General features: G+C 37.4%; 2 protein-coding genes across 2 annotated transcripts; one reads left to right on the forward strand and one right to left on the reverse strand.

Moving 5' to 3' along the window:
* The first annotated feature begins 2,088 nt into the window (after window positions 1-2,088).
* Window positions 2,089-2,812, forward strand: LOC103023856 (transmembrane protein 229B-like). The gene has a single exon (XM_007235277.3). The coding sequence runs from the start codon at window positions 2,089-2,091 to the stop codon at window positions 2,653-2,655; it is 567 nt and encodes a 188-aa protein (XP_007235339.3). The 3' UTR covers window positions 2,656-2,812.
* A 4,287-nt stretch (window positions 2,813-7,099) lies between these two features.
* haao (3-hydroxyanthranilate 3,4-dioxygenase) lies at window positions 7,100-23,649 on the reverse strand. Its single transcript, XM_007235270.4, has 10 exons — window positions 23,454-23,649; window positions 23,272-23,350; window positions 17,701-17,784; window positions 17,406-17,512; window positions 15,554-15,643; window positions 15,412-15,455; window positions 14,154-14,299; window positions 8,222-8,290; window positions 8,023-8,105; window positions 7,100-7,866 (listed from the first exon to the last, which is right to left on the reverse strand). The coding sequence occupies exons 1-10, from the start codon at window positions 23,540-23,542 to the stop codon at window positions 7,791-7,793; spliced, it is 867 nt and encodes a 288-aa protein (XP_007235332.3). The 5' UTR covers window positions 23,543-23,649; the 3' UTR covers window positions 7,100-7,790.
* Window positions 23,650-23,826: the final 177 nt, after the last annotated feature.

Below are 23,826 nucleotides of genomic sequence, written 5' to 3' on the forward strand. Positions count from 1 at the left end.
AAATACATTTATTCGAAAATAAGTATTTTAAATGTTACACTTGAAAATAAGTGGACCGTTCCTGTGTATTTATTGTGTAAGTACAGTGTAAGTACATTGCTGTTACATATGAAATTTGTGTACCAAAGTTAAACATATATATCCCACAGTAAGTACATTAAATGTTACACTTTAAAATAAGTGGACAGTTCCTGTGTATTTATTGTGTAAGTACTGTGTAAGTACATTGCTGTTACATATGAAATATGTGTACCAAAGTTAAACATATTTATCCCACAGTAAGTACATTAAATGTTACACTTTAAAATAAGTGGACAGTTCCTGTGTATTTATTGTGTAAGTACTGTGTAAGTACATTGCTGTTACATATGAAATATGTGTACCAAAGTTAAACATATTTATCCCACAGTAAGTACATTAAATGTTACACTTGAAAATAAGTGTACAGTTCCTGTGTATTTATTGTGTAAGTACTGTGTAAGTACATTGCTGTTACATATGAAATATGTGTACCAAAGTTAAACATATTTATCCCACAGTAAGTACATTAAATGTTACACTTTAAAATAAGTGGACAGTTCCTGTGTAGTTATTGTGTAAGTACTGTGTAAGTACATTGTTGTTACATACGAAATATGTGTACCAAAGTTAAACATATTTATCCCACAGTAAGTACATTAAATGTTACACTTTAAAATAAGTGGACAGTTCCTGTGTATTTATTGTGTAAGTACTGTGTAAGTACATTGCTGTTACATATGAAATATGTGTACCAAAGTTAAACATATTTATCCCACAGTAAGTACAATAAATGTTACACTTTAAAATAAGTGGACAGTTCCTGTGTAGTTATTGTGTAAGTACTGTGTAAGTACATTGTTGTTACATACGAAATATGTGTACCAAAGTTAAACATATTTATTATATAGGATTTTAATGTTACAATTTAAAATGTTCCTGTGTAGTTATTGTGTAAGTACTGTGTAAGTACATTGCTGTTAAATATGATATAGATGTACCAAAGTTAAAAATATTTATTATATAGCATTTTAATGTTACACTTTAAAATGTTCCTGTGTAGTTATTATGTAAGTACTGGTAAATTACAGGTTGTTAATCAGAGTACTGCTTTTGGGATAGTGTAATAAATAGGAGTTTTTTCTTTACAATTCAGTTTGCTGAAACTTGCTGTTATAGATCTGCAAGGTTATAGAGGGGTTGATCCCTGATAATGTAATGGCAACATAATCATACCATTAAAACTAGATAAAGGTTAGAAACATTTTAATTATATTACATTTTAAGTATAGTTAAACATTACATTAAATATTAAAAGAAGGAGTGTTTAATGATTTGATTTATAAGATGGAAACCTGTAGGTTTTTGTTCTGAATGAACATAAGTGGAGTCTTTAAAGTGAGCTAAAAAAGTAAGGTAATGTGCTGGATATCAATGAGTACTTTCCCCCTGAGGGGATGATATGCTGACATCCTTTTCTTCCCATGATCAAATCTAAAAAATTATTTTAGTTTTCAAAACACTCAATCAGCCCTAATTACATATCAGACAATATCTGTTGGATAAGTTTACACTCAACTTATCACACACACTATTACACATGTGTAAGTACACACACATTGTTACACAAGTGTAAGTACATGTGCTCTATTACTTGTGTAAGTACACTCCCCCTGGTACACATGTGTACTTACACAAGTCAAAATTAACCTTAATACACATGTGTAATTACATAACCTGTACCTATGTAGTTAATCTGTAACAATGTGTACTTCATCAGTAGTTACACTGTAGTTACATGGATTGTTACCATGTAACTACATAGTACTTAGGGACACTTATTATAAAGTGGGACCGAATATTTTATTGGAGGGATTATCATTATAAACTGATGAATAAATTTAACATGATTGTTTTCAAAGTTTATGGAACCTCCATGAAATGTAAAGGTTCTATGCTGACTCTCTAGGTTTCTCTAGAACCATAGGCCAAAGACAAGCCAGGAACAAGCTACATTTTAAAGAGCTTATCTGTCATGTAGTTAATCAAGAACAGTATAATCAATAAAGAATGTGTCTGATGATGATGAATAAATATGCTCTAACAGGGCTGTGCCCTTTCTTTCCTGGTACAGGTCCTGGAGCTGACATAAAGACACCTCCTAATCTTCATGATCAGCCAGCCCTAGCACTGCTGTCTCCACTCGCTCGCCTCTATATCTACGCCCTGCATGGGTGTGTGTGTGAAGTGGTGTTCACTGCTGCCTGGAACTGGTACTACACTCGGGACCGGAGGCTCTCTGGCTACACCAGTTTGTGGGCACTCCTCATCTACAGCTCGGCCATCTTTATCATGGAGTTCATAAGTGCAAAGCTACACCAGAGACATTGCCCACTACTGCTAAGGTTGGCCGTGTACATCCTCTTCATATACCTGTGGGAGTTCAGCTGGGGTTTCACGCTCAGGTTGTTGCAGGCATGTCCCTGGGACTACTCAGATTTCAGGTATAATCTTATTGGACTGGTGACGCTGGAGTACGCAGTGCCGTGGGCGTTGGCTGCTTTCTTAGCAGAGCAACATGTGATCAAGAACACTCTAAAGATACGAATGGAGGGGGAGTTAATGCTCTCCAGATGATGAGGTGCTTCCATCAGGATTGTATGCATTGTTTACATTAAAGTTACAACAAATGCTTGTCCTGGTGATGTAATTTCATTTTCATGTAGAATCATAATCAATAATCCCTGGTGAAATTTCAATATTTTTCATTAACTCATTTAAACTCCTTCTAGAGTTTTCTTCAGATTACTTCTAAATTACATGTGTATAAACTGCAGAACATCGGATGATAAAATGCAAAGGAATGGTCGATAGCTGAAACGATGAAGAAATGGCAGACAATTGATTTACTGGAGATGCAACACTACACCTAGGTAAAACAATAACATTGTCAGAGCACTGCTACTTGGGAATCTCATTACACAAGTTTTCAGTATTGGAACAAGTGACTCTGCCCAACTACACTTATTTTTGCTTACTTTGTCGAACTCATCTTAGGATATTTGTCAAATTCACTTGTTAATTAGCAGGAATTAACTGCAAAACATATATTATGATAACCTGCAATGAAATAGTCAATACTTTGCAGGATGACAAAAAGGCAGGCAGTTGAGTTGCTTGGGATGCCACATGAAAACAAGTAAATACATCTTGGTTGTACGTGGAATTTTTGCAAATTTGACACAAACGTATTTTATATTTAAGAATAGAAAAATAAAAATTCTTTGCTCCTTTGTTGTGAGTGTGGCAAGAGTACTTCATACTGTCCCCTAGATGTTGCAAAATATTTGATTACTGCCATTATCCTTGTCTAATGCTCACTAATTTTGGTGAAAACATTGTCTTTACCCTGACAGTAAAATTACCCTTTGGGTTGTACTTACTACACCCTAAAGGGAGTCAGCCATGGTGATATTTATGCACCAATATAAAGTCTTGTTTACTGCAGAATGAGGTAGGCATTACATGAGTTTGCGGGTTTGTCAAAAGGTAAAAAAAAAAATATATATATAATAATAATAAATCACATCTGGGCTAGATGTGATCCGTGTAGAGACCAATAGAGTTCAAGCTCTCGAAATGTCCCAACTAAGGTTCTTTAAGATATTTACAATATACTAAAATGCATTCATTCTCAATGGGCATATATGCAGCTAAAATGGGAAGCCTAGTGCATTCCAAATTTCTATACAGTAACATTTTAATATTACATTATATTAATTATGGCTTTTAGACTCTATAGGCTATTATCAGCCTTTAAGGTATATTGATAAAAATATTTTTAAACCCTAGTGTACTGTACTTCTAGTAATGAATGTAAATACCTTTGCCGATTTTAGAAGGCCCAGAAACCAGTGCTCTGGGCGGCTCCTGGGCTTGATAACTAAATCCTTTATGCTTGACAAAAAAATATATATGTCTGAACACAACTTTTGAGGCACATTTGTCAGTACTTCACACATAGCATCCAAGCCATCAACCAAGTCAATGCCAAGCCTCTGATCTGATTGCATTTTGCAATATTGGATCTTTAAACGGTTGTAAGTAGAGCTTCACAGAGCTAAAGGCAGAAATTAGCGCGAGACAAAAACTTTTGAAAAGTAAATTTATTGAAAACAACAATTTAACTGAAATAGGCTGTTCATCAACCCCCCCCCCCCCCCCCCCCCAAAAAAAAAAAAACCCTCAAAACGGAAATTAAAGTGTCAAAAAATGGACTCAGTAGTGAGTAGCTCCACCATTCTTGTTGATCACTTCAAACAATCGTTTAGGCAAACTTGATGCCAGTGTTTTCAGGAGGCTAGTGGGAACGTTGCTCCAAGTGTTGAAGATGGCTTCAAGAAGAAGGGCATCCACTGTCTGGAACTGATGTCCGTTTTTGTAAATTTCCCTTGCCATCCATCCCCAAATGTTCTCAATCGGGTTTAGATCAGGGGAACACGCAGGAAGGTCCAAAATAGTGATGTTATTCTCCTGGAAAAAGTCACGCGGGCATTGTGAACTGCAGCATTGTCCTGTTGAAAAACCCAGTCAATACCACACAGACGAGGGCCCTCAGTCATGAGGGATGCCTGCTGCAACATCTCCACATAGCCCCCCCCACTGTGCCGTGTAGAAAACATCTCAGGTGGGATCTCCTTGTCATGCCAGTAACGTTGGAAGCCATCAGGACCATCGAGGTTAAATTTTTTCTCATCAGAGAAGACAACTTTCTTCCACCTTTCAATGTCCCATGTTTGGTGCACCCTTGCGAAGTCCAAACGGGCAATTTTGTGGCACTGAAGAAGACGTGGCCTTTGAAGGCGTTTTTATTTTCCTGAAGCCCTTCCCTCGCAGATGTCGTCTGATGGTTATAGGGCTGCAGTCAGCACCAGTAATGGCCTTAATTTGGGTAGAGGATCGTCCTGTGTCTTGGCGGACAGCCAATCAGATCCTGCGGCTTAGAGCTGGTGAAATCTTTTTGGGTCTACCACTTGATTGTTTTGTTCAATAACCCTCAGGATCATTTAAAAAATGCAAAATGACTGTCTTACTGCGTCCAACCTCAGCAGCAATGGCACGTTGTGAGAGGCCTTGCTTACGCAGTTCAACAATCCTGCCAACACTCAAAGTCAGTAAGCTTTTTTGCTTTTGTCATCAGGAGGTCTTGACAGTGCAAATACTTAACAGAAAATAACATGGAATCCAAATGTTTGTGCAGCTTTTGGCTTTTAAAGGCTATGGTCTTAAACTTTTGATCAGCTGAAAAAATCATGTTTGAGTGTAAATGCAGTTTTAACAAAATTGGCTGCTCAAAAGTTTTTGTCTCTTGCGAAGATTTCTTCTTTTAGCACTGTGAAGCCCTACTTAGAACGTACTTAAGAGCCAATATTGCAAAATGCAAATTCTTGCAATTTTTTAACTGGTCTTAAGATTTTGATCAGGAGTGTATACCCATACTCTACATACATATTGTTGAAGTAGTAAGGGGCAATCTACATCTACTTAAAATGCTTTAAATTATGTCTATATAGAAGCCTTTCCACCATTTTAGCTGCCACATTCTTTGGAAAAGCACTTTGGAAAATAGCTGCACCTTGACATTCGTCATATCATGATATCTGACTGCAGATTCATAGTTAAATAAAGGCACATCAGTCTTTCCTGCAAGCAGACAGACGTACAGGAAAAAATAGTGATGAAATGAAGATACATCTGGGGGAGAAGACCTAAAATAGAATGGTGCAAGCTGAAGAAAGACTCATTTTCACGTGAAATGTGACTAATGCAGAATAAAAATCCCTATATAGGTCTAAGGAAAACATAAAATAGAAACTTTTAGTAAGATTTAGTAAAATCTTGCTAAAAAAAAAAAAAGAACAATTTAGTAAGATTGAATTAAGATTGTTTATTAAGATTTAAAGGTCTCATTCTGCTAAAATCCACTTGTTCTTGTTCTTCAATGCCATGGAGGGGTGTGGGTTGGAGGAGGGCATAGTGCACTGCCGCGGGGATAGTAGCATCGTGGCCGTGGGTAGGGGGTTATTTGCGCTGTCGCCATGGGCAGTGTCTACTTGCACTCGCACCGCAGCATTGATAACATATTTTGGTCGCAGAGATGCTTGAGTCTGACAAAGTGAAATTTAAGGGTTAACTTTACCTAGCACTCAGTGCTACATCTTTATAACTAAGGCTGTATATCTGAAAAACTGTCCTTTGAGTTTTAGAGCTGTAAAATTGACTGTGGGGGGGGCGGCAGCTAGGCGTTCTCTCCTGCAATGCTGTTAGCCAATCAGAGGTGATATATTTGCATGTATGAATATTAATGAGGAAGAGCCAAAACCCGTCTTTCTTTTCAGGGCTTAATAGAAACACCTGAGCACTTTTTTTCACAAAAAAAAAAAAATAGCTCACATGGCATTCATTCATACTAGAGACCACAACTAGACAGTTTAAAATGAATGAAAGACCTTTAAAGCTACCTCTTCTTATTTTTATTTCATTGTGTTGCTGCTGTCTGAGTCTCCCCCCATCTTTGTTTTTTTTCAAGAGGCATTCGTTGGGTGATTTTCATCCGTCGTTAGTGATAGAGAGTAACATATTTTATGGGTGTAATTTACCTGATGTTAGTGTTTGTGTGTTTAAATCAGGCGCTCATATGTCTCAGGAATAAGTGGACCAAAGACCAAGTTCTCAGCAGCATTATTTTTTAGTTAAGACATTACCTGTGAAGGATTACCTGATTTTCCAATAAATTTAGGGTTTCCAATAAAAATAGGGTCATCCGAGGTAACTTTTTTGCATTTTAATTTATGTGATGTTGTATGTTATAAAATTAAAGAAGGGTTCCAAAACTTGTCATACAATGTATACCCAATGTTAGCGATGGTGTTACTAATTTGAACGTTAGTGTTCTAGGCCTAAATGAATAAATCATAGAATTTTTTATACTTATTAAAGCATTGGTCATTGCATGACTGGCTAAAATACTGCTTACTGTTATATCTGTGAACAAACATACAAATAAACACAATAGACAATATCACATTATCAAATATTATTTTATATAGGTCATGTCCATTTATTCTACGATAATTCAATATTATAGCTATCTTGACAGGCCTAGGTGTGCTCAAACCTTCAGCCTACAAATCCTGTATAAGTCCACCTCCTAAAATAAATCTAATCCCATCTGAGTAGGGTGTATGATTGCATGATTGCCAATATTGATCTCCATTTGTCCTATATTATTGTTTTTACAGGCTAAAGATGTTAGTAAAAAATTCCTGACAACCAATTTCTGTAATGAAGAAATTTTTGATGTAAGAGTTTTTTTTTATTATTCTACTTTTGTTGGTGTAACTGTCCTTACTGTCCAAGGAGGGCTTTCCGCTAGATTTTTGAGTGTTGCTGTGAGAATTTGATTGCTTTAAGTTACAAGGGTTTTAGTGAGGTCAGGATGTTTAATGATTATCCAATAATATTTTATTATCTCACCTCATCTGGAAAGCCCTGGATGGAGCAGCACCATTCCAGACAATACACTTCCACTGCTCTACAGCTCAATGTTGTGGGGCTGCATTTGCAGATCTGTGTCAGCAATGGATGCTACTTAAGGTAGATGAATGCATTCATTAGAAAGGGAGTTCAAAAGCATTTGAAAGCATTGTCTAAATATAAAGAATATGGCGCATTTATAGGGATCTAAAGCTGAGTAATTGTGTTGCTAATGTTTAGGATGGTCTCTTCCTCTCTGGATCCTGAGCCACATATAAAGCAACACAATCTGTAGGCCTGTTCCAGGTATACCTAAGGAACACACAAAACAAGCACACACAAACACACACCCAGAGAAACACACGCACACATACTTAGATCACATGAAGTTTCAGTAAAGCCTGTAGCAGTCAACTGACGTCTTTCAAAATGCGTCACTGCTAACCTCACTGCACAACACCCACTTACTCAGTCTGCTCAAGTATTAGAAGACAGTCTCCCGCAGAGAGATTGTACTCTCGGCCATTCATAGTGACACTTGATGATCCCTCCTACAGTGCAGAGCAGAGAAAGAAATGAAATACTAAACCAAAAACGGAGGTTTTCAATACTTCAATACTGTAACAGAGGCATCATAAAGGAATACAGAGTATCTTAAGAAAGATACCAGCTGCCAGATCCAGACATCAGTGGCTCTTTTGGAAGGTTCAGACTTTCCAGGTCCGTACAGGAATGTCTGGAAACAGAATGATAAAAAAAAGGTTATTGTTATTATACTGTCCTTTAAATCAGGGCTCATCAGTTTTATTCATGAAGGGCCAGTGTACAGTACAGTTTGGTGATTTCCCTGCTCAAACACATCTGATTCCATTCTTTTTAACCCTTCTATTGTGTTCGGGTCAAAATTGACCCGTTTTCAAGTTTAAATGTGTAAAAATTACCATTTGCTTTTTTGTTCTGGAATGAGGCTTCATCTAATCCTCAGACACACCTGATTGAATGTAGAAATATACATTTTTACCATTTTAGTAAATTCTAAAGGTCTCAAAAAAAAAAAGTTACATCTGTGGTGTTACGGGTCAAAAATGACCCGGCAGAGACTACTGGCTGTTTTATGCATCACCTTAAAGCTATGGGTTGCTCTGAGGATCAATTGTGGCCCAATATGCCCAATTATGGCCCACACACACACACACACAGGCTTCTTTCACATGCACAGACACAGAGACATATAGAAAATGCATACAGGCACACACACACACACCACCCCCCACGTGAACTAAGACTTTCTCACAGCATATTGATACATTGTTTATAAACATTGGCCCACATACACACACACACAAACACCACCCCCCACGTGAACTAAAACTTTCTCACAGCATATTGATACATTGTTTATAAACAAACATTGGCACATATAAAGAGGGTTTGGGTGGGATATTATTAGTTGAATTCTGTAGGAGTATCAGTCAACATGAGCAAAAGGTATTCTGTTCATGAGGTGCTAGATCATATCTTTGGTAATGATGGTGATCTTGTAGAGAGAGAGAAGGAAGTGAAGCTGAGGAGGATGTGTCTGAGGAGGAGGATGATGTTCAGTATGACCCTGAACAAGACCAAACATCTGATGAGGAGGACCCAGATGTCACAGATGCTCAAGGAGAGGTCTTCAAGTCAAAAAAAGGTGACATTTCATGGTTATCAAGCCCTCCTCAAACCCAAGCCAGGGCACCGATGGAAAACATCCTCAGAATGACTCCAGGGCCTACTAGATACGCTGTGTCACACGCCCAAGACATCAAGTCAACGTTTGAACTGTTCTTTCCACGACCTATTCAGAGTATCCTACTTGAGATGACCAACATGGAAGGGAGAAGAGTGTTTGGTGATAGCTGGACGGAGATGGACAAAACACAGCTAGATGCGCACATGGGACTGTTGCTTCTTGCGGGGGTGTACAGATCCTGTAATGAAGCTACGGCCAGCTTATGGGATAGTGAGTCAGGACGCCCTATTTTTCGTGCCACAATGTCCCTTCAAGCCTTTCATGTGTTATCAAGAGTGCTACGTTTTGACAACAGGGAGACCAGAGTTGCTCGTCGTGAGAATGACATCAGGGAGGTTTGGGACAAATGGGTGGAAAATTTACCCTTTGTGTACAATCCTGGGCCAGAGGTGACAGTGGATGAACGGCTAGTCCCTTTCAGAGGCCGCTGTCCCTTCAGGCAGTACATGCCAAGCAAGCCTGGAAAATATGGGATCAAAATATGGGCAGCTTGTGATGCAAAAACTGCCTATGCATGGAATATGCAAATATATACCGGAAAATCTGCCACCGGAGTGCCAGAGAAGAACCAGGGCAAGCGGGTCGTCCTGGACATGACCAAGGGTCTTCGGGGGCACAACATAACTTGTGATAATTTTTTTACCTCCTATGACCTTGCGCAAGAGCTTCTAAAGAGGAAGCTGACGATGGTGGGAACAGTCAGGAAGAACAAACCTGAGCTTCCCTTAGCTCTTCTTGGAACGAAAGACAGGGCTCCTCTCTCATCCAAGTTTGCATTCTCAGAAAGAACCACAGTTGTCTCCTACTGTCCCAAAAAGAACAAAAATGTCATTCTGATGTCAACTCTCCACAGGGATGCTGGTGTGAGCAGTAGGGAGGACAAGAAGCCAGACATGATCCTGGAATACAACAAGAACAAAGGTGGTGTTGACAACCTGGACAAGGTCACCGGCACATACACATGCAAGCGGGGGACAAAAAGGTGGCCAATGGTTGTGTTCTACAACATGCTGGACGTTTCGGCATACAACGCATATGTAGTGTGGACTGAAATAGATCCAGGATGGAATGGAGAAAAACCTTTCAAGAGGAGGCTTTTTCTGGAGGAGTTGGGCAAGTCTCTGGTTTCTCCCTATATCGAAAGACGAAAGAGGCTGCCCCGAAGCGAAGCGTCTGTTCGTTTGGTGAAAGGGCTTCAGCCAACACTCACATCATCATCCTGTGATACAAACCAGGGAGGAGATTCCAGGAGCAGCAAGAGGAAGAGGTGCCAGTCCTGCCCCGCCAACAAGGACAGGAAGTCCAACACCACTTGCCACACATGCAAGAAATTCATTTGCGCGGAGCACACAGTAACCATCAAATACTGTGATTCATGCATTTGAACACACACACAAACACACACACACACACAGTTAAAGTTTCTGATGCTAAGTTTCATGGTTCATAAGTTCATAAGTTCATTCAGAGTGACTCACCTGCACTAACATCATATTATTTTTCAATGTTCAGTTTATGGTTAATGCAGGCGCACACACACACACGCACTGTTGTTGGTCATTGTTCATTTGTTAAAGTTAAATTGCTTGGTTAATTGGTATGGTTAAATAAAAGTTGGTTTTATGGAAAGAAATTTGAACACTTGTTGTCTTTATCCTACTATTTATCTATGCGGGTCAGTTTTGACCCGAAACACCAAAGATGTCACTATTGTTAATAATTTTAAATAATATTATTTTTTTCTTTGGTAGGTGTACTCTAATATAGGTCTATAACACATTTACAGTTTCTAATTACTCAGTCTATAAGTATGACAAATATTTTTTGTGAATTTAAATAGTTTTTGCATTCAAAAACGAGTGGTACTTTTTAAAACACTGTGTCTGTGGAGCCAACTAAAGAAATTTCCCACACTGGTTCCATTTATATGAATGTATACTAAGCCAACAATGAGTTGAAAAACAATATTGGAAGAAAACTGGTGATTTTAAGCATTTTCAAGCATTTTCAAATCACGGGTCAAAATTGACCCGCAAACACCACAGGTGTAAACAGCTTTCTAACACAATATAAGGGTTAAAAAATAAAGAGGAAGCAGTTGGCTTCTAACGCACTTCTAATATGGGAATAATAGTTTATAAACTCTTTACAACCAGTTATCATGGTCCCCAGGCAAACTGTGTAATTTTCAAAGGATTAGAATTGGGTGGAAATGAATTGGATAACTGGGGTGCGTTTCCCGATAGCGATTGTTCTTAGGGATTTAAGAACAACTTTAAGAACGACTTAACTTTAAGAACGCCATTTTTCCGACTGTTTCCAGAAGCCACTCTTAAGTCTCCATACTTACGAAGGACCTTTAAGTAGCACTTTGGTGGCTCCGCCCCCGTGTCTGTGAGGTTTAAGGCAAAGCCAGATGAAAACTAGACCACCGATTTATATACAGTTCTTCATTATTAAGCCACAAAGGTATAATTTTGTATGATATAAAAAGCCAAATAAAATATATTTACTTATTTGTTTACTACTACGACTGTCAGACTGGGGAAAACCGTTAATTTAATCCATATGTGTGTGATATGTGTGAATAAAAATTATATTTGTAGGTAATTGTAACTTTTTCTTCACGTGAATACGATTATTTCAACCATATAATAAACCCAAATACTATGAATAAATATGCGCAGGTTAATAAATTAATTTAAATAGTCTGGAATTTAGTCTTTTTTTTATTGTTTATTTTTTTATAAATACGTATGCTGAATGCATCTTTAAATGCATTTTTTTAAGGATCAAAAGCGGCCTCTTTCGTTTTTGAGTCAGAACTGCACGTGGATTCCACGTTAAGAAGAACTTAGTTATTTACGAGTGGGTCAGACCACTCGTAAAGTTACGAACGAGTTTAAGTACTACGTTAGTTACGAAGGCTTTCGGGAAACGCTCGTAATTTTAAGATTGTTCGTAAGTACGAAGTTACGAAGTACTTAGCGTTAAGAACGTTTTGGGAAACGCACCCCTGATTTATAGACTAACTATAGACTCCGATGCACACACTGAGAATCTAGTAGTGAAAAGTTCCCCATGTTGTGAGTTATTAATGTGTTTGCGCTATATTTTGGCCAATTAGCACAGAGGCTAATCCAGCAAGCTACCTATTGAGCCATCCACTACTTTTATCCACACTTTATTTTCCTCCAAACTGTCAACACACTGTCACTGTTCTGAAGACTCTCAGCCTCTCTGTCTCTCTCTCTCTCAGTGTCTCTCTCTCTCTCCGTGTCTCTTTCTCTCTCCGTGTCTCTCTCTCTCTCTGTGTCTCTCTCTCTCACACACACACACACACACACACACACACACACACACACAGCTCTGTTAAACTCAGGAAATCAGAACATTACAATATTCTAATTTGAAAAGCATCAAATGGCTATTTAGCACTTGGCGCTAAAATGATATTTTTTAATACTGTTGTTTGATGGACAGATTGATAAATTCATGGATTAATGGATCACTCAATCACAATGTGGATGAATTGATGTTTGCTACAGGAATGTTTTCTACAGGAGTGTTCCAGACATGCACGGCCTCCCTCTGCCACCTGCCTGTGTCAATACTCAACACATTCACAACCCAGATTCTGTCTCAATTTTCTGATTACATGAGCTAAATTTCCCCTGACTGATTCACAGGCTTGCAAATGTCACAGAAACATCTGTGGAAATCTAGTTTACCCGAATAAACTAGTTGGGGACATGTTTGTGGAAACCTGTAGAAACTCTAAGAAACAAATAGCAGGGGGGTTTCATGTGTTGTTAATGTTTGTATTTGTTTTGTAAATGTATGATACACTCTTAGTCATGCTTTTTGGTGCACATGCACATAGAAATTTCGATTTTACTCATGCCTTTAAAAGGAAACCAGTTGGTGGTAAGTGGCTTTGCTGCATTGTGTAAGAATGAAACAGCTCAAACTCTTGATTCATGCATTATATGTCCAGATGTGTGAGGACTACCAGAGATGTATAGTAATGAAGCAGAACTACTGTACTAAAATAATTAAGTACTAAAATGCTGTATCTGTATTTCCTGCACTATTATTTCTTTCTCTTTAATCCACTTTTACCACTATATATTTCCACTGAGTTTAATACTTTCACTCTTTTACTTTGATATATATTTTTATGTGATGCATTTTACTCGTTACAATAATAATAAAAAAGGTTAGGATTTATTCCAAACCCACATTATCATTAAAGCCAGAGTTGTAGATGCTCTGCACCGTCACCGGGTTTAATGAAGCTTCTCATCATTCAGTAAATCAAGCTATTGAGCTTCATAAGAAGACTGTGCTGCTTCCTTCTGCCTTTCACGCTGCAAACTTTCCACTACCCTTCTGTAATAACTACATAACACAATACTGTATTTTCACTTTCAGTACTTGAGTAGTACACTTTAGAATAAACTACTTACAATGCTTAAGTACAATATTCTGGCCACAGAGAGTCAGTTTCAATTCAGGGCACGTCTAGGATGTTAAAAAAGAGCAGGAATAAGGCTACATCTGCTACAAACAAGGAAGCCAAATTGGTTGACCCTCAGGTGTACTTTGTTTGGTCAGTCCCTGCCATCTAAAATAGACACTCATTTTCTATTCCCAAACAGAAAAAATAAACTTTTTTTTATATAGACCACTAAAACTTAATTTTCTCACTGTGGGACTAATAAAGGATCATCTTATCTTATCTGATCTTATCTTACCTTAAACCCTTTAAAGCAAAAATGCATGAATAAATTACACTTTGTCTCCATACCTCAGTCTCAAACTCAGCTCCAAACATGTCCACAGGCTGTCCACTGGCCAGTGTAGGCTTCTGTTTCTCCAGCCAGTCTTGGAAGCAGAATGGGGTCATTACTTCAATCGTGTTGAGGGAGAAGGGCGCCGGCTTGATGGGATCATCTGCAAAAGTTCACACATCAATTAATTTACTGTCCAGTTGATATATTGTTACAAAACTATGACAGCATTGTTAAAAAAAATACAGAGCTCTAGCAATGGCATTACATTTTTAAACATGCTTTTATACACAGACATGGTACATGGTACATAGTAGAGGAACAAGTATCATGTCTAATGGAAGCTAAAGAATACTGCCCTCACCTGCGGGATGTGTGTGTGTAGGACCACATATCAGGCCTAATTTGAACTTTGATATTTTACACTGCCTTGCCATGAGCACCACTGGTCACTGGCCAGTGTTAAATTCATTCACATGATAACACCTCAAAGGTTATGACAGCTTCATTTTCAGTTTTCATACTGTTATCCTATGACTTCCGACATGTCAGTGTATTTTAGGTGTTGCTTAAAAAGGAACTCCAGTATGAAATGGACTTTAGGTGTAATAAAACATAATAACAAATGCAAACTTTTGTTGAACAGCCCACCTCCATTTACCGCTAACATTCTAAAATACAGTGCTTTTAGCCAATGCTACCAACATGCTTACAATGCTAGTATTAGGGGCATAGCATTGCCCATGCAAATAAAACACTATATCATGACGCCCAAAGAACTATCTCAAGGTACTGTGTGTATATACTGTGTGTCTTTTTAATAAACTATCTGTGCACTTTTAAACTTCTCAGTGACTCGTTTTAAATATCAGGGCTCCCAAAATTCTACCAATGAAGTGTGGAGCTACTTTGAGTTTGTTATTGGTGTAAAAAAAAAAAAAAAGATTTCTTTAAATAAAAAAGCTATGCCCCAATCACTAGCATTGTAGGCCTGTTGGGAGTATCAGCTATAAGCGCTGTATTTCAAAATGCTGGGGGTGAACGGAGAAGGTCTATTCAAGGTTCATAATCGTCAACATGTTTAACAAAATCTCAAGTGCATTTCACACCAGACTTCTCCTTTAATGTGAACATTTGCTTGATTACGTGAGCCTAGAGCCCAGTAAAATATTACCTGAACTTTATGTTGACTGAGCTTTCTTATTTTATTGACTACTACATGTCGGAAGCAACATGAACACATATAAAACATGCTTGAATTCAGAAAACTTTTACCTGGGTCAGGTTTCCCAGTCTTATGCTGCTTTGAGGCCATAAACCTGACAGCAAGAAAAAAAATAAATAAATAAACGTTTTATATACAACCACATGGCTGTGTCTAAACCCATAAAGTGTAATTCACATTACTATGACTTACTCCTTAATAACTGGAACTAGTTGGGTGCCCAGGTTCTCACAGTAAAACCAACGTTCAAACAGGATATCTGTGCTGTTATCCACATAATACCTAGAAACAAACCAAAATTGTGAGTAAACTGTTAATTATGTTCAGCGAGCATAAATGAAATACATTCTACCAAAACTCCTACTATTCTAGGTTTATTGACTACAAAAAATATGGATCTTTGATATTCATTTTAACAATATTGAGAGAGTGAGGTAATATAACTAAACACATAAAACAAAATACACTACAGTTAACAGCTGGCATTTTCCCATTTGGCTGAAATAATCCCAGTAGGGCATTTTCTAAACCACTAACATTATCTGAAATCAAGGTTACTCCCATTTCTCTATGCATAATTCTTTCATGTGATGTTTTGAGTTTTTTTGCACATTCACCATCCATATTAAAAAAAAAAAAAAAAAAAAAAAAAAAAAACACCACAGCATCTTAAATGTCTCAAGATCCATCCTTTGACTTGGTCATTACAGTTAAGGCATTCCTTTACAAATTTACTGGAATGTTTTGAGTCATTATCATGACGCATGGCCCCCTCAGCGTGATCCTAGACAGATGGCCACATATTCTTCTCAAGCAACCTCTGATACAGCAAAGAATTCAAAATGGATTTTATAATATTATTGAGAGTTTGCCAGACACAGTTTTAACTGAAGGTGCGCACAAAATAAAATGATGGTACTCGCTAAAGGGCACGGGAAAGTTTTGCCATTTGCTGTTCTAAACAAGTCTTCTTCTAATTTACATAAACAGACGATTTAAGTAGTCATTAAGGCTTCATAAGAGGGAAATTGCATTTGTATTAATTACACTGAAAAATAAAATAAAACTATTTATTTTTTGGAATAGAGCAATAACAGCTTACTTTAATATTCTAAACATCACTTAATTCCACATCTGCAGCAAGTTTAGAGCGCTGCTGCCAGGGTTCAGTCTCGTAGGAGAAAGAGTGATCATATTACACCTGCTCTCTGTTTATTGCACTGGTTACTTGTTAGTTTTAGAGTAGATTTAAAGTACTAGTAAGGTTTCTTAAACGTCTTCATGGCCTTGCTCCTCTTTACTTTAGTGATAAGATTGTTAGGAATGTTCCAGCCAGAGCTCTTAGGTCTTTACATAGCAATCTGCTGGTAGTTCCCAAAACTCAGCTGACATTTGGAGAGGATGCTTTCAGTCATTATGGCCCAAAGCTTTGGAATGCTCTGTATTTAGTATTTTAGTAGAGTTAATTTTATTCTTATTTTCTTTTTACCTGTCTCTGATCCTACCTAAACTATTGTTATTTGTAATTTTGGTTCTCTATTAAATTCCATTTAATTTTTTTATAATGACTGCAAATGTTTTATTAATTGCATTTATTCATGATTTTAATTGTTTACCTTTTTGTGATGTGATCTAAGTTGCATTTATAGTTCATTAAATAAAGGGTATAAAAAGACTGAAAAAGGGGTAAAAGAATAGATTGGACTTCATTACTGCAATATTGTCCATTCCTCACTCAAGTCAGTCACTCACCCAATAACTCATTGGGTCATTCTTCATGTCTGTTTAAGTAGTTACTGAAATAACAGGCCTCAGCACGTACACACAGGGGTTACAGGCATTTAAACCAATATTAATTCAAGGTAAAAGTGAAGTAGTGACAAGATTCTACTTAATAAAAAAGGTTCTCTGATGGGTTAGGAATGATATGTGTTTAGCAGGAAAGGAAGTAATGATATGCTCTAGGGGGGGGGGGGGGCAGTTGATAACACTAAAGACGTGAGTGTGTGTGTGAGTGTGTTTTACTAGCTGCCGACTCAGTTACCGGAGGCAGTCTGTCTCCGAGCGCAGTCTCCTCCTCTCCACCACCAGACCCACTGTGTTGGCCTGCCTCTGAGGAGAGTGGGGGATTCGTGCTGGCAGCAGAAACATCTGGCAACAACAGCAGGGCCGCAGTATACTGGTTAGACAGTTAGACGGATGCAAACACCCACAAGAATGACAAGAAATGAAAGCTGGAAAATGAAAGGCGTGAAACAGCACCACAGCCACTGCAGAGAACACACTGGGTGAAGACAACACACACACATTCACGTGACAATCACAGTTCTGAGCCCCACCTCTCCTTCACGGATGTGCACATCTTTGTGTTTGCCATTCTCTATCACCTTCAAGACCATGTCTCCTCGGATCTGGTAAAACAGCTGAGACACAAAGCAGAATAAGGTGTGAAATCAGTGGCAAAAATATCATATACTATACAATATAATTACTATTTTAATTGCATGCAGGTCACATGTGATTGTTTGCAAAGCATTAGTGCGTGATGGCGCATGCAGGCATTTCATTGGTTATTTAGGATTTTAGGAAATCATTTATTGAAGCAGTTGTTTAAGTTGTCAAATAAAATATAGCCACCACAGGAGCTGCTATGCTGTCATTAAAATGTAGCTGTAAAGAGTTTTCATATAAACCAGTGGAGGCTCACAGAACCTCTATATACACTTAGTGCCATTAATGGGTTTGTGCTGACCTCTACTGACCAAGATCAACACAACAGTTATGCTTATTCTGGATATTTACTATAAATTAAGCATTATTACTTTATATATCATCATCTACACACAGTTCATGTAGCATAATAATTACCCAAGAGGTTACAGTTTCCCATTCTTTCCCTCTTTGACAAAATTTTAATCTAGCACTTGACTTGGATGGATAATTTGTAACAAATTCTCTTTAGACTTTGCCTAAACGTTTTATAGGTTTTCCCTTCCTGTGCAAAGATAGAAAAAAAAAGCCTTTAAAAATCATCATTCACTAGTTTGTCATAAGTCCATTCTTATTAGGGTTGTCACGATACCAAAATTTTGACTTCGATACCGATACCAACTGTAGTATCACGATTCTCGATACCAAAACGATACTTGGAAGAAAAAAAAACAATAAAAATATCTGAACATAAAATGTTTATTTTTGACTGAACTGGATTGAACACTGAACAATCGGTGCAAACGTTTTTATTCTAAAATGAAACATTTGTACAAAAAAAAAAAGTTTCGTTATTATAACCTTAACTATAACATAATTATCTAAACACTTCCTAAAAACTAAAACTAAAACCAGAGGTAATGGTAGCCTGACTATGTGAACCTGACGGGCGGGCAGAAGTTAAGTTCTGAATAAGGAAAATAAAGAGACAGAAGAACATTACAATGTTATGTTCCTTTTAACACTCACTGCTCCGTTTTATTAATCAACCGTTTACCGTTTTTAATAAGCCCATGTTCAGTGTAACGATCAAGCAGGCTACGTGCCTGACCACAGATTTGCGATGGAAACGCGAAAACGTGAACATCTTGAGTTCATGTTTCACAGCCAATGGGATAATGGAGAAATAGAGAAAAACACGGGTCCAAAACAAAACTCCTGCACACTCCCCTCCGTGTTAACGTGATTTACTAGCAGTCGCTAGTAAATCTTAGTAAAGCTACAGACAGAGTGTATCTTGACTAACTCCACTAACCTGTCGACTTCTCAGCTCTTTGTAGAGATCAGGGTGCTTGTCTGCTAAATGAATGAGCGAAATATGATCAGAATTATGTTAAATAACACTGTAACATAGAAGCATAGAACTATTATTTAATTAAAATGATTTTTAAGAACAGCTAAACACAGTTCTGCAAGTCAAACGCGGAGGCGTTCACGTGCGAGAGAGAGACAGAGAAAGAGTGAGAGAGCGAGAGATTTGCGTGTTCTGATGTGAGCTACTCACAGGTAAAGGTTCTATTTTATCTCCTCGTGCTCATATTCTAGTCCCACACATAAGTCTGCAGCTCCCTCAGTGTTTTCTGTCGTATTTTGTGGTTAGCGCGAGCGCGAGGTGCCGCCGCGCTTGTGCCGAATCCGCTACTGAATCCGACTCCCGCTTCGCGGACAGAATCGGCACAACACCCCCGCTGTACAACTGCGGGAGTGAAAACAGCGCTAATAAATAAAGTAGTTTAGTTTCACTTTCAGTTTTCGTTATTTTATTTAAAAATAAAAATATCAATAAAAAACAGATGCCTACATCTCAGACTATTTTCCCACACTTCACTCCTGGCGCCCGTTTTGTCCACAAGTCGCGGACGAGAGACATCTGTTATTTTAGCCGTCGCCATTCTACACTCGCTGCTGCTCTGCTGGCTTGCGCGTGAATCGATTCATTTGTTCAGAACACTAAGTTTATCTGAATCCTGCCACACCGACTGCTGCGGTGTGAATCAGTTTTCTTATGAACTGAATCAAATCGCGCCTACTAATTTGACTCATTTGAAGCTAGTGACTGGGCTATATACAGTATCGAAAGCATCGAACGCTAAAGAACCGAATCGTTTGTGATGACGTAGTATCGAAAAAGAATCGAACCTTCGGTACACCGTGCAACTCTAATTCTTATACTTAAATACTGGAATCAAAATGATAGCTTCAGTTTTAAGTGAAGTTAACCAACGTTTTAAAGGAGGAACATGCCAGAAGCCACATTAATTTCAGCAATAATATCAGTACTGCATATATTTTTGTTACTTGCAGTCTCCGTTTTATTTTGATGACATGATGCACAAGTGAGCACATTTGACTGTAAGTTCACATGCATATATCTCCTGAAGAGATCTGTTAAAAAAAATACACTGACATGCCAAAAGTCATTAAAAACAGCAGCATGTAAATAGATCATTAAGTGTTACATCAGGAGTCAACTTGGGAAATTCCACATCTGTGTGAGGTTCTATCTTTTGCCAGTCACAAAGTTGAGCAGGCTTAAATCCACAGTGTCATGTGCCATGATATGTGGCATGTCAGTGTCAATATGAGATTTGTATGTGATGTGACTTTGCCAAAATAAAGACTGGACAATTGCCAAGGTATTCCTTTTAATTTCCAACTTTCCAACCTCCTCTCTCTTTCTTTTATCAGTATTATTTATTGAATTCTTTCCTTGGTCATTGTCATAATACACAGCCCTACTAATCTTCTGTTTTTAGACAGATTGCCTCATGTAGGTTTGTACAAAAAAATTACCAAAATGTAATTAAAACTACCAGTTTCCTTTGAAATATTCTCTAAAAAGTTTCCAATACTGTGCAGCTAATGTACTGAACCTGATTCTAATTCACATAGCAACATCTGCAATAACTGTTGTTATTCTGCTTAATCTCACTTCATCTCTCTATTGTTTTTATTATTTATTATTTAAAAATAATTATAATATAAAGTGTTAACACTCTGCTCTAACAATGGTCAATTTTCTCAATATTTTCCTCTCTTTAAATAAGATAAATATTTCAGAGGGCCATGTTTGAAAACTCATCAGTACAGATAGTTTGTGCACACAACACACAATTAATTTGTTTCTGGGTGTTCTAGACACATACGTGTCTTTTTACTTTTTTTTATTATTATTATTTTAATATTTTTATTTTTTTTATTTTTTAATCAATGGTACATACACTTGGGTATCTGGAGTGCTCACTGAGACACAAACTATGAAACAGAACAATTCTGTCAGTTTTTATACAAGTTGCCTAAATTAGATCATTCAACACAGATTTGGCTCAGTTTTCTACATCACAAACCATCTCAGTTAGGTAGCTGTTTTGCCCCATGAGAATATACTGTACTACTGAGAATATACTTTGGACACAACTTCTGATTCAGTGTTTTACTTTATTTCTTTATTTAAATTATTTTCTACATTATAGATTAATATTAAAAACATGAAGGGACACATATTATGTGGGAATTATGTAGTAGACAAAAAAATGTTGGGCCCCTGATCTAAAGCCAACTGAGATGGGTAATTTGGTGATTTGGGATAAACTGGAGCTACACAGCATAAAGAAAAGCAGCAACTTTTGTTCAGAAACTCCTTCAAGATGCTGAAAAAACTATTCTTGGTGACTCTTCTTTATGAAGACACAGATTAAAATACCAACAGTGTGCAGATCTGTTCTTAAAGCTAAATTTGGCTACTTAAATGAATCTAAATTATAAAATATTCTGGTTTGTTTAACACATTTTCCATTTACAAAATAATTCCACATGTTACTATAAAGTTTTAATGTCTTCACTATTATATTTACATCGTAAAAAAAACATAAAATAAAATAAAACACAGAAAAGAGGTGTGTCCAAACTTTGAATGCTACTGTATATCTAGTTTTCTGTAGCTCAAAATGTGCACGGTGGTATACTGTAGTTTTTTTATTGTTGAGGCTGGTTATATAAAGCTAATGTTGAAGTTGGGAAAGAAACTGTTCCTAACAGTGACATACAGTGACACAGTGCATATATTCTCAGTGTAAGACATGTCAGGTGATATGAGAGCAGTGTATCTTCCCTAAAATGAAACCTACACTACTGCTAAGCAAAGAGGAAGCAGAGGAAAACAGCAGAAGTGAAAGAATGTGTATTAAGTGTGGACACTTAATATGTGAAAAACAAGGGCAGATTCAAAAGTCAAGTCAGAAAACTCTGGACTTGACTTTGAGACTCGGCATGCAATAATTAACCCGGACAGATCACTGAACTGTCCAGTCAATAGAGAGTAGACTATTTCAAGGCTATGCTTGTGCAGGAGATATGATATAATCATTTGTAATTTGTTTAATTAGACAGACTGTAGTCTAAATAAGAACGGGACGGGATAAATTAACAATAAAAAGTGACGTACTGTAAATAACAGGATTCAGCAAGAAGAAAAAAACACTAAGTCCCAATCCTATTTCACCCTTAGGCCCTACCACTTAGCCCTAAGTGTGTTAGGGCTACTTGGCTCATCAAACTAAGATTTTTCAGAGGCTCACTCAAAACTGAGGGATAAAAGAATCACTGGCAAGATGATAGCACAAGTGACAAAATGAAACCCACAAATTTGAGTATTTTCCTTGTTAAAAATCATCATAACCACTATTATGCCATAGTTTAATGTGTTGTTTCAATGTTTTGTAGCCATTTTCTTCATAACAAGCATAGAAAATATGTAGTAGTTTGTCTCGGTAGCTAGCTAACAAGCTAACTTTCACATTCCACCTTAAATAGTGCAACAGACACAGGGAGGCTGCAGCATTTAAGGTGGAACAGAAAAATAAAAGCTAATAAAAGCTAATTTTAGCTCCCCATCACAGGGGAATGAAAGAATAAACAATAATAATTAATTGCTGCACCACCCTCGTTCTAAAGTTAACTAGTTAAACAGCAGCTAGGTTGTTGAATTGCTAGAACTAGCTATGTCTGTACTGGTGGGCTTGAAGAGTTGTCCCAATTCTTAACGTACCTCTGTTCCAAGGGGAAGGGTTACAATCAAAAATGGGACTGGGCCTACCCTACTACAGTGCAAAAACCAAATTTAATTAGAGACACCACAATTGCAAAACACACTTAGTTAAAAAAAGCACTTACACATAGAAAAGGCTTCTCTGGAATAAGAAGTAGAATCACAGAATCAAATCAGTAACAAATCACAGACAAAGTTGCAATCAATTAAATGCGAAATATCAGAAAGAAGACATATTTCATTAAAAAAATCAGCAAAGATTAAAAGATAAGAACAAAGCTTTACAACAAATCTGCAGATTTGCCTTTAGAACCCATTGAATTGAAGCCCAAATTTGTCCTGTAAACCCAATTTTCTACCATTTATACTTCACCTCTTCACCCTCCTCTATGTGGTAATCCTTCCGTATGTTGGGACCTCCAACATACATTATATTAAGCTGATAGAAGAACCTGAAAATGATGATTTTCCTCCTCAGTTCAGTACAAGTGATTTCAGTAAATAACGTTACAGTACTTAACTAACGTTAAATGTCTGCACGTCTGTAATACTTACATTAATTTGTTGCAGACGGGTGGTAGAAAGGATTTCTCATTCTCCGCAATCCACTGATCTACATTAAGATGAAGAGACTCGTTTGTCATTTTTCTGGATGACGGCTTCGAACCACAGTAAGTTAGTTTAGTTTAATGTATGTGTGTGTGTGTGTGTGTCTCTGTCTGACTGCTGCTGGTCTGAAGTTGCTTTCTGCAGCTGCAGTTTCTTGAAACGCGGAACAGTTGCTGGAAAGTTTTGTAACTTTCCTGTCAAAATAAAAGCCATTCTGAAATATACCAAATTCGAACAAAAAATACAGAAGGAGGAGGACAGGTAACGCTAGTTAACACTCGGTAAAGTGGCACATCTCACTATGCCTTCAGTTTTTTTT

This window comes from Astyanax mexicanus, chromosome 7, assembly GCF_023375975.1.
Source record: "Astyanax mexicanus isolate ESR-SI-001 chromosome 7, AstMex3_surface, whole genome shotgun sequence".
In the NCBI taxonomy this organism is placed as follows: domain Eukaryota; kingdom Metazoa; phylum Chordata; class Actinopteri; order Characiformes; family Acestrorhamphidae; genus Astyanax; species Astyanax mexicanus.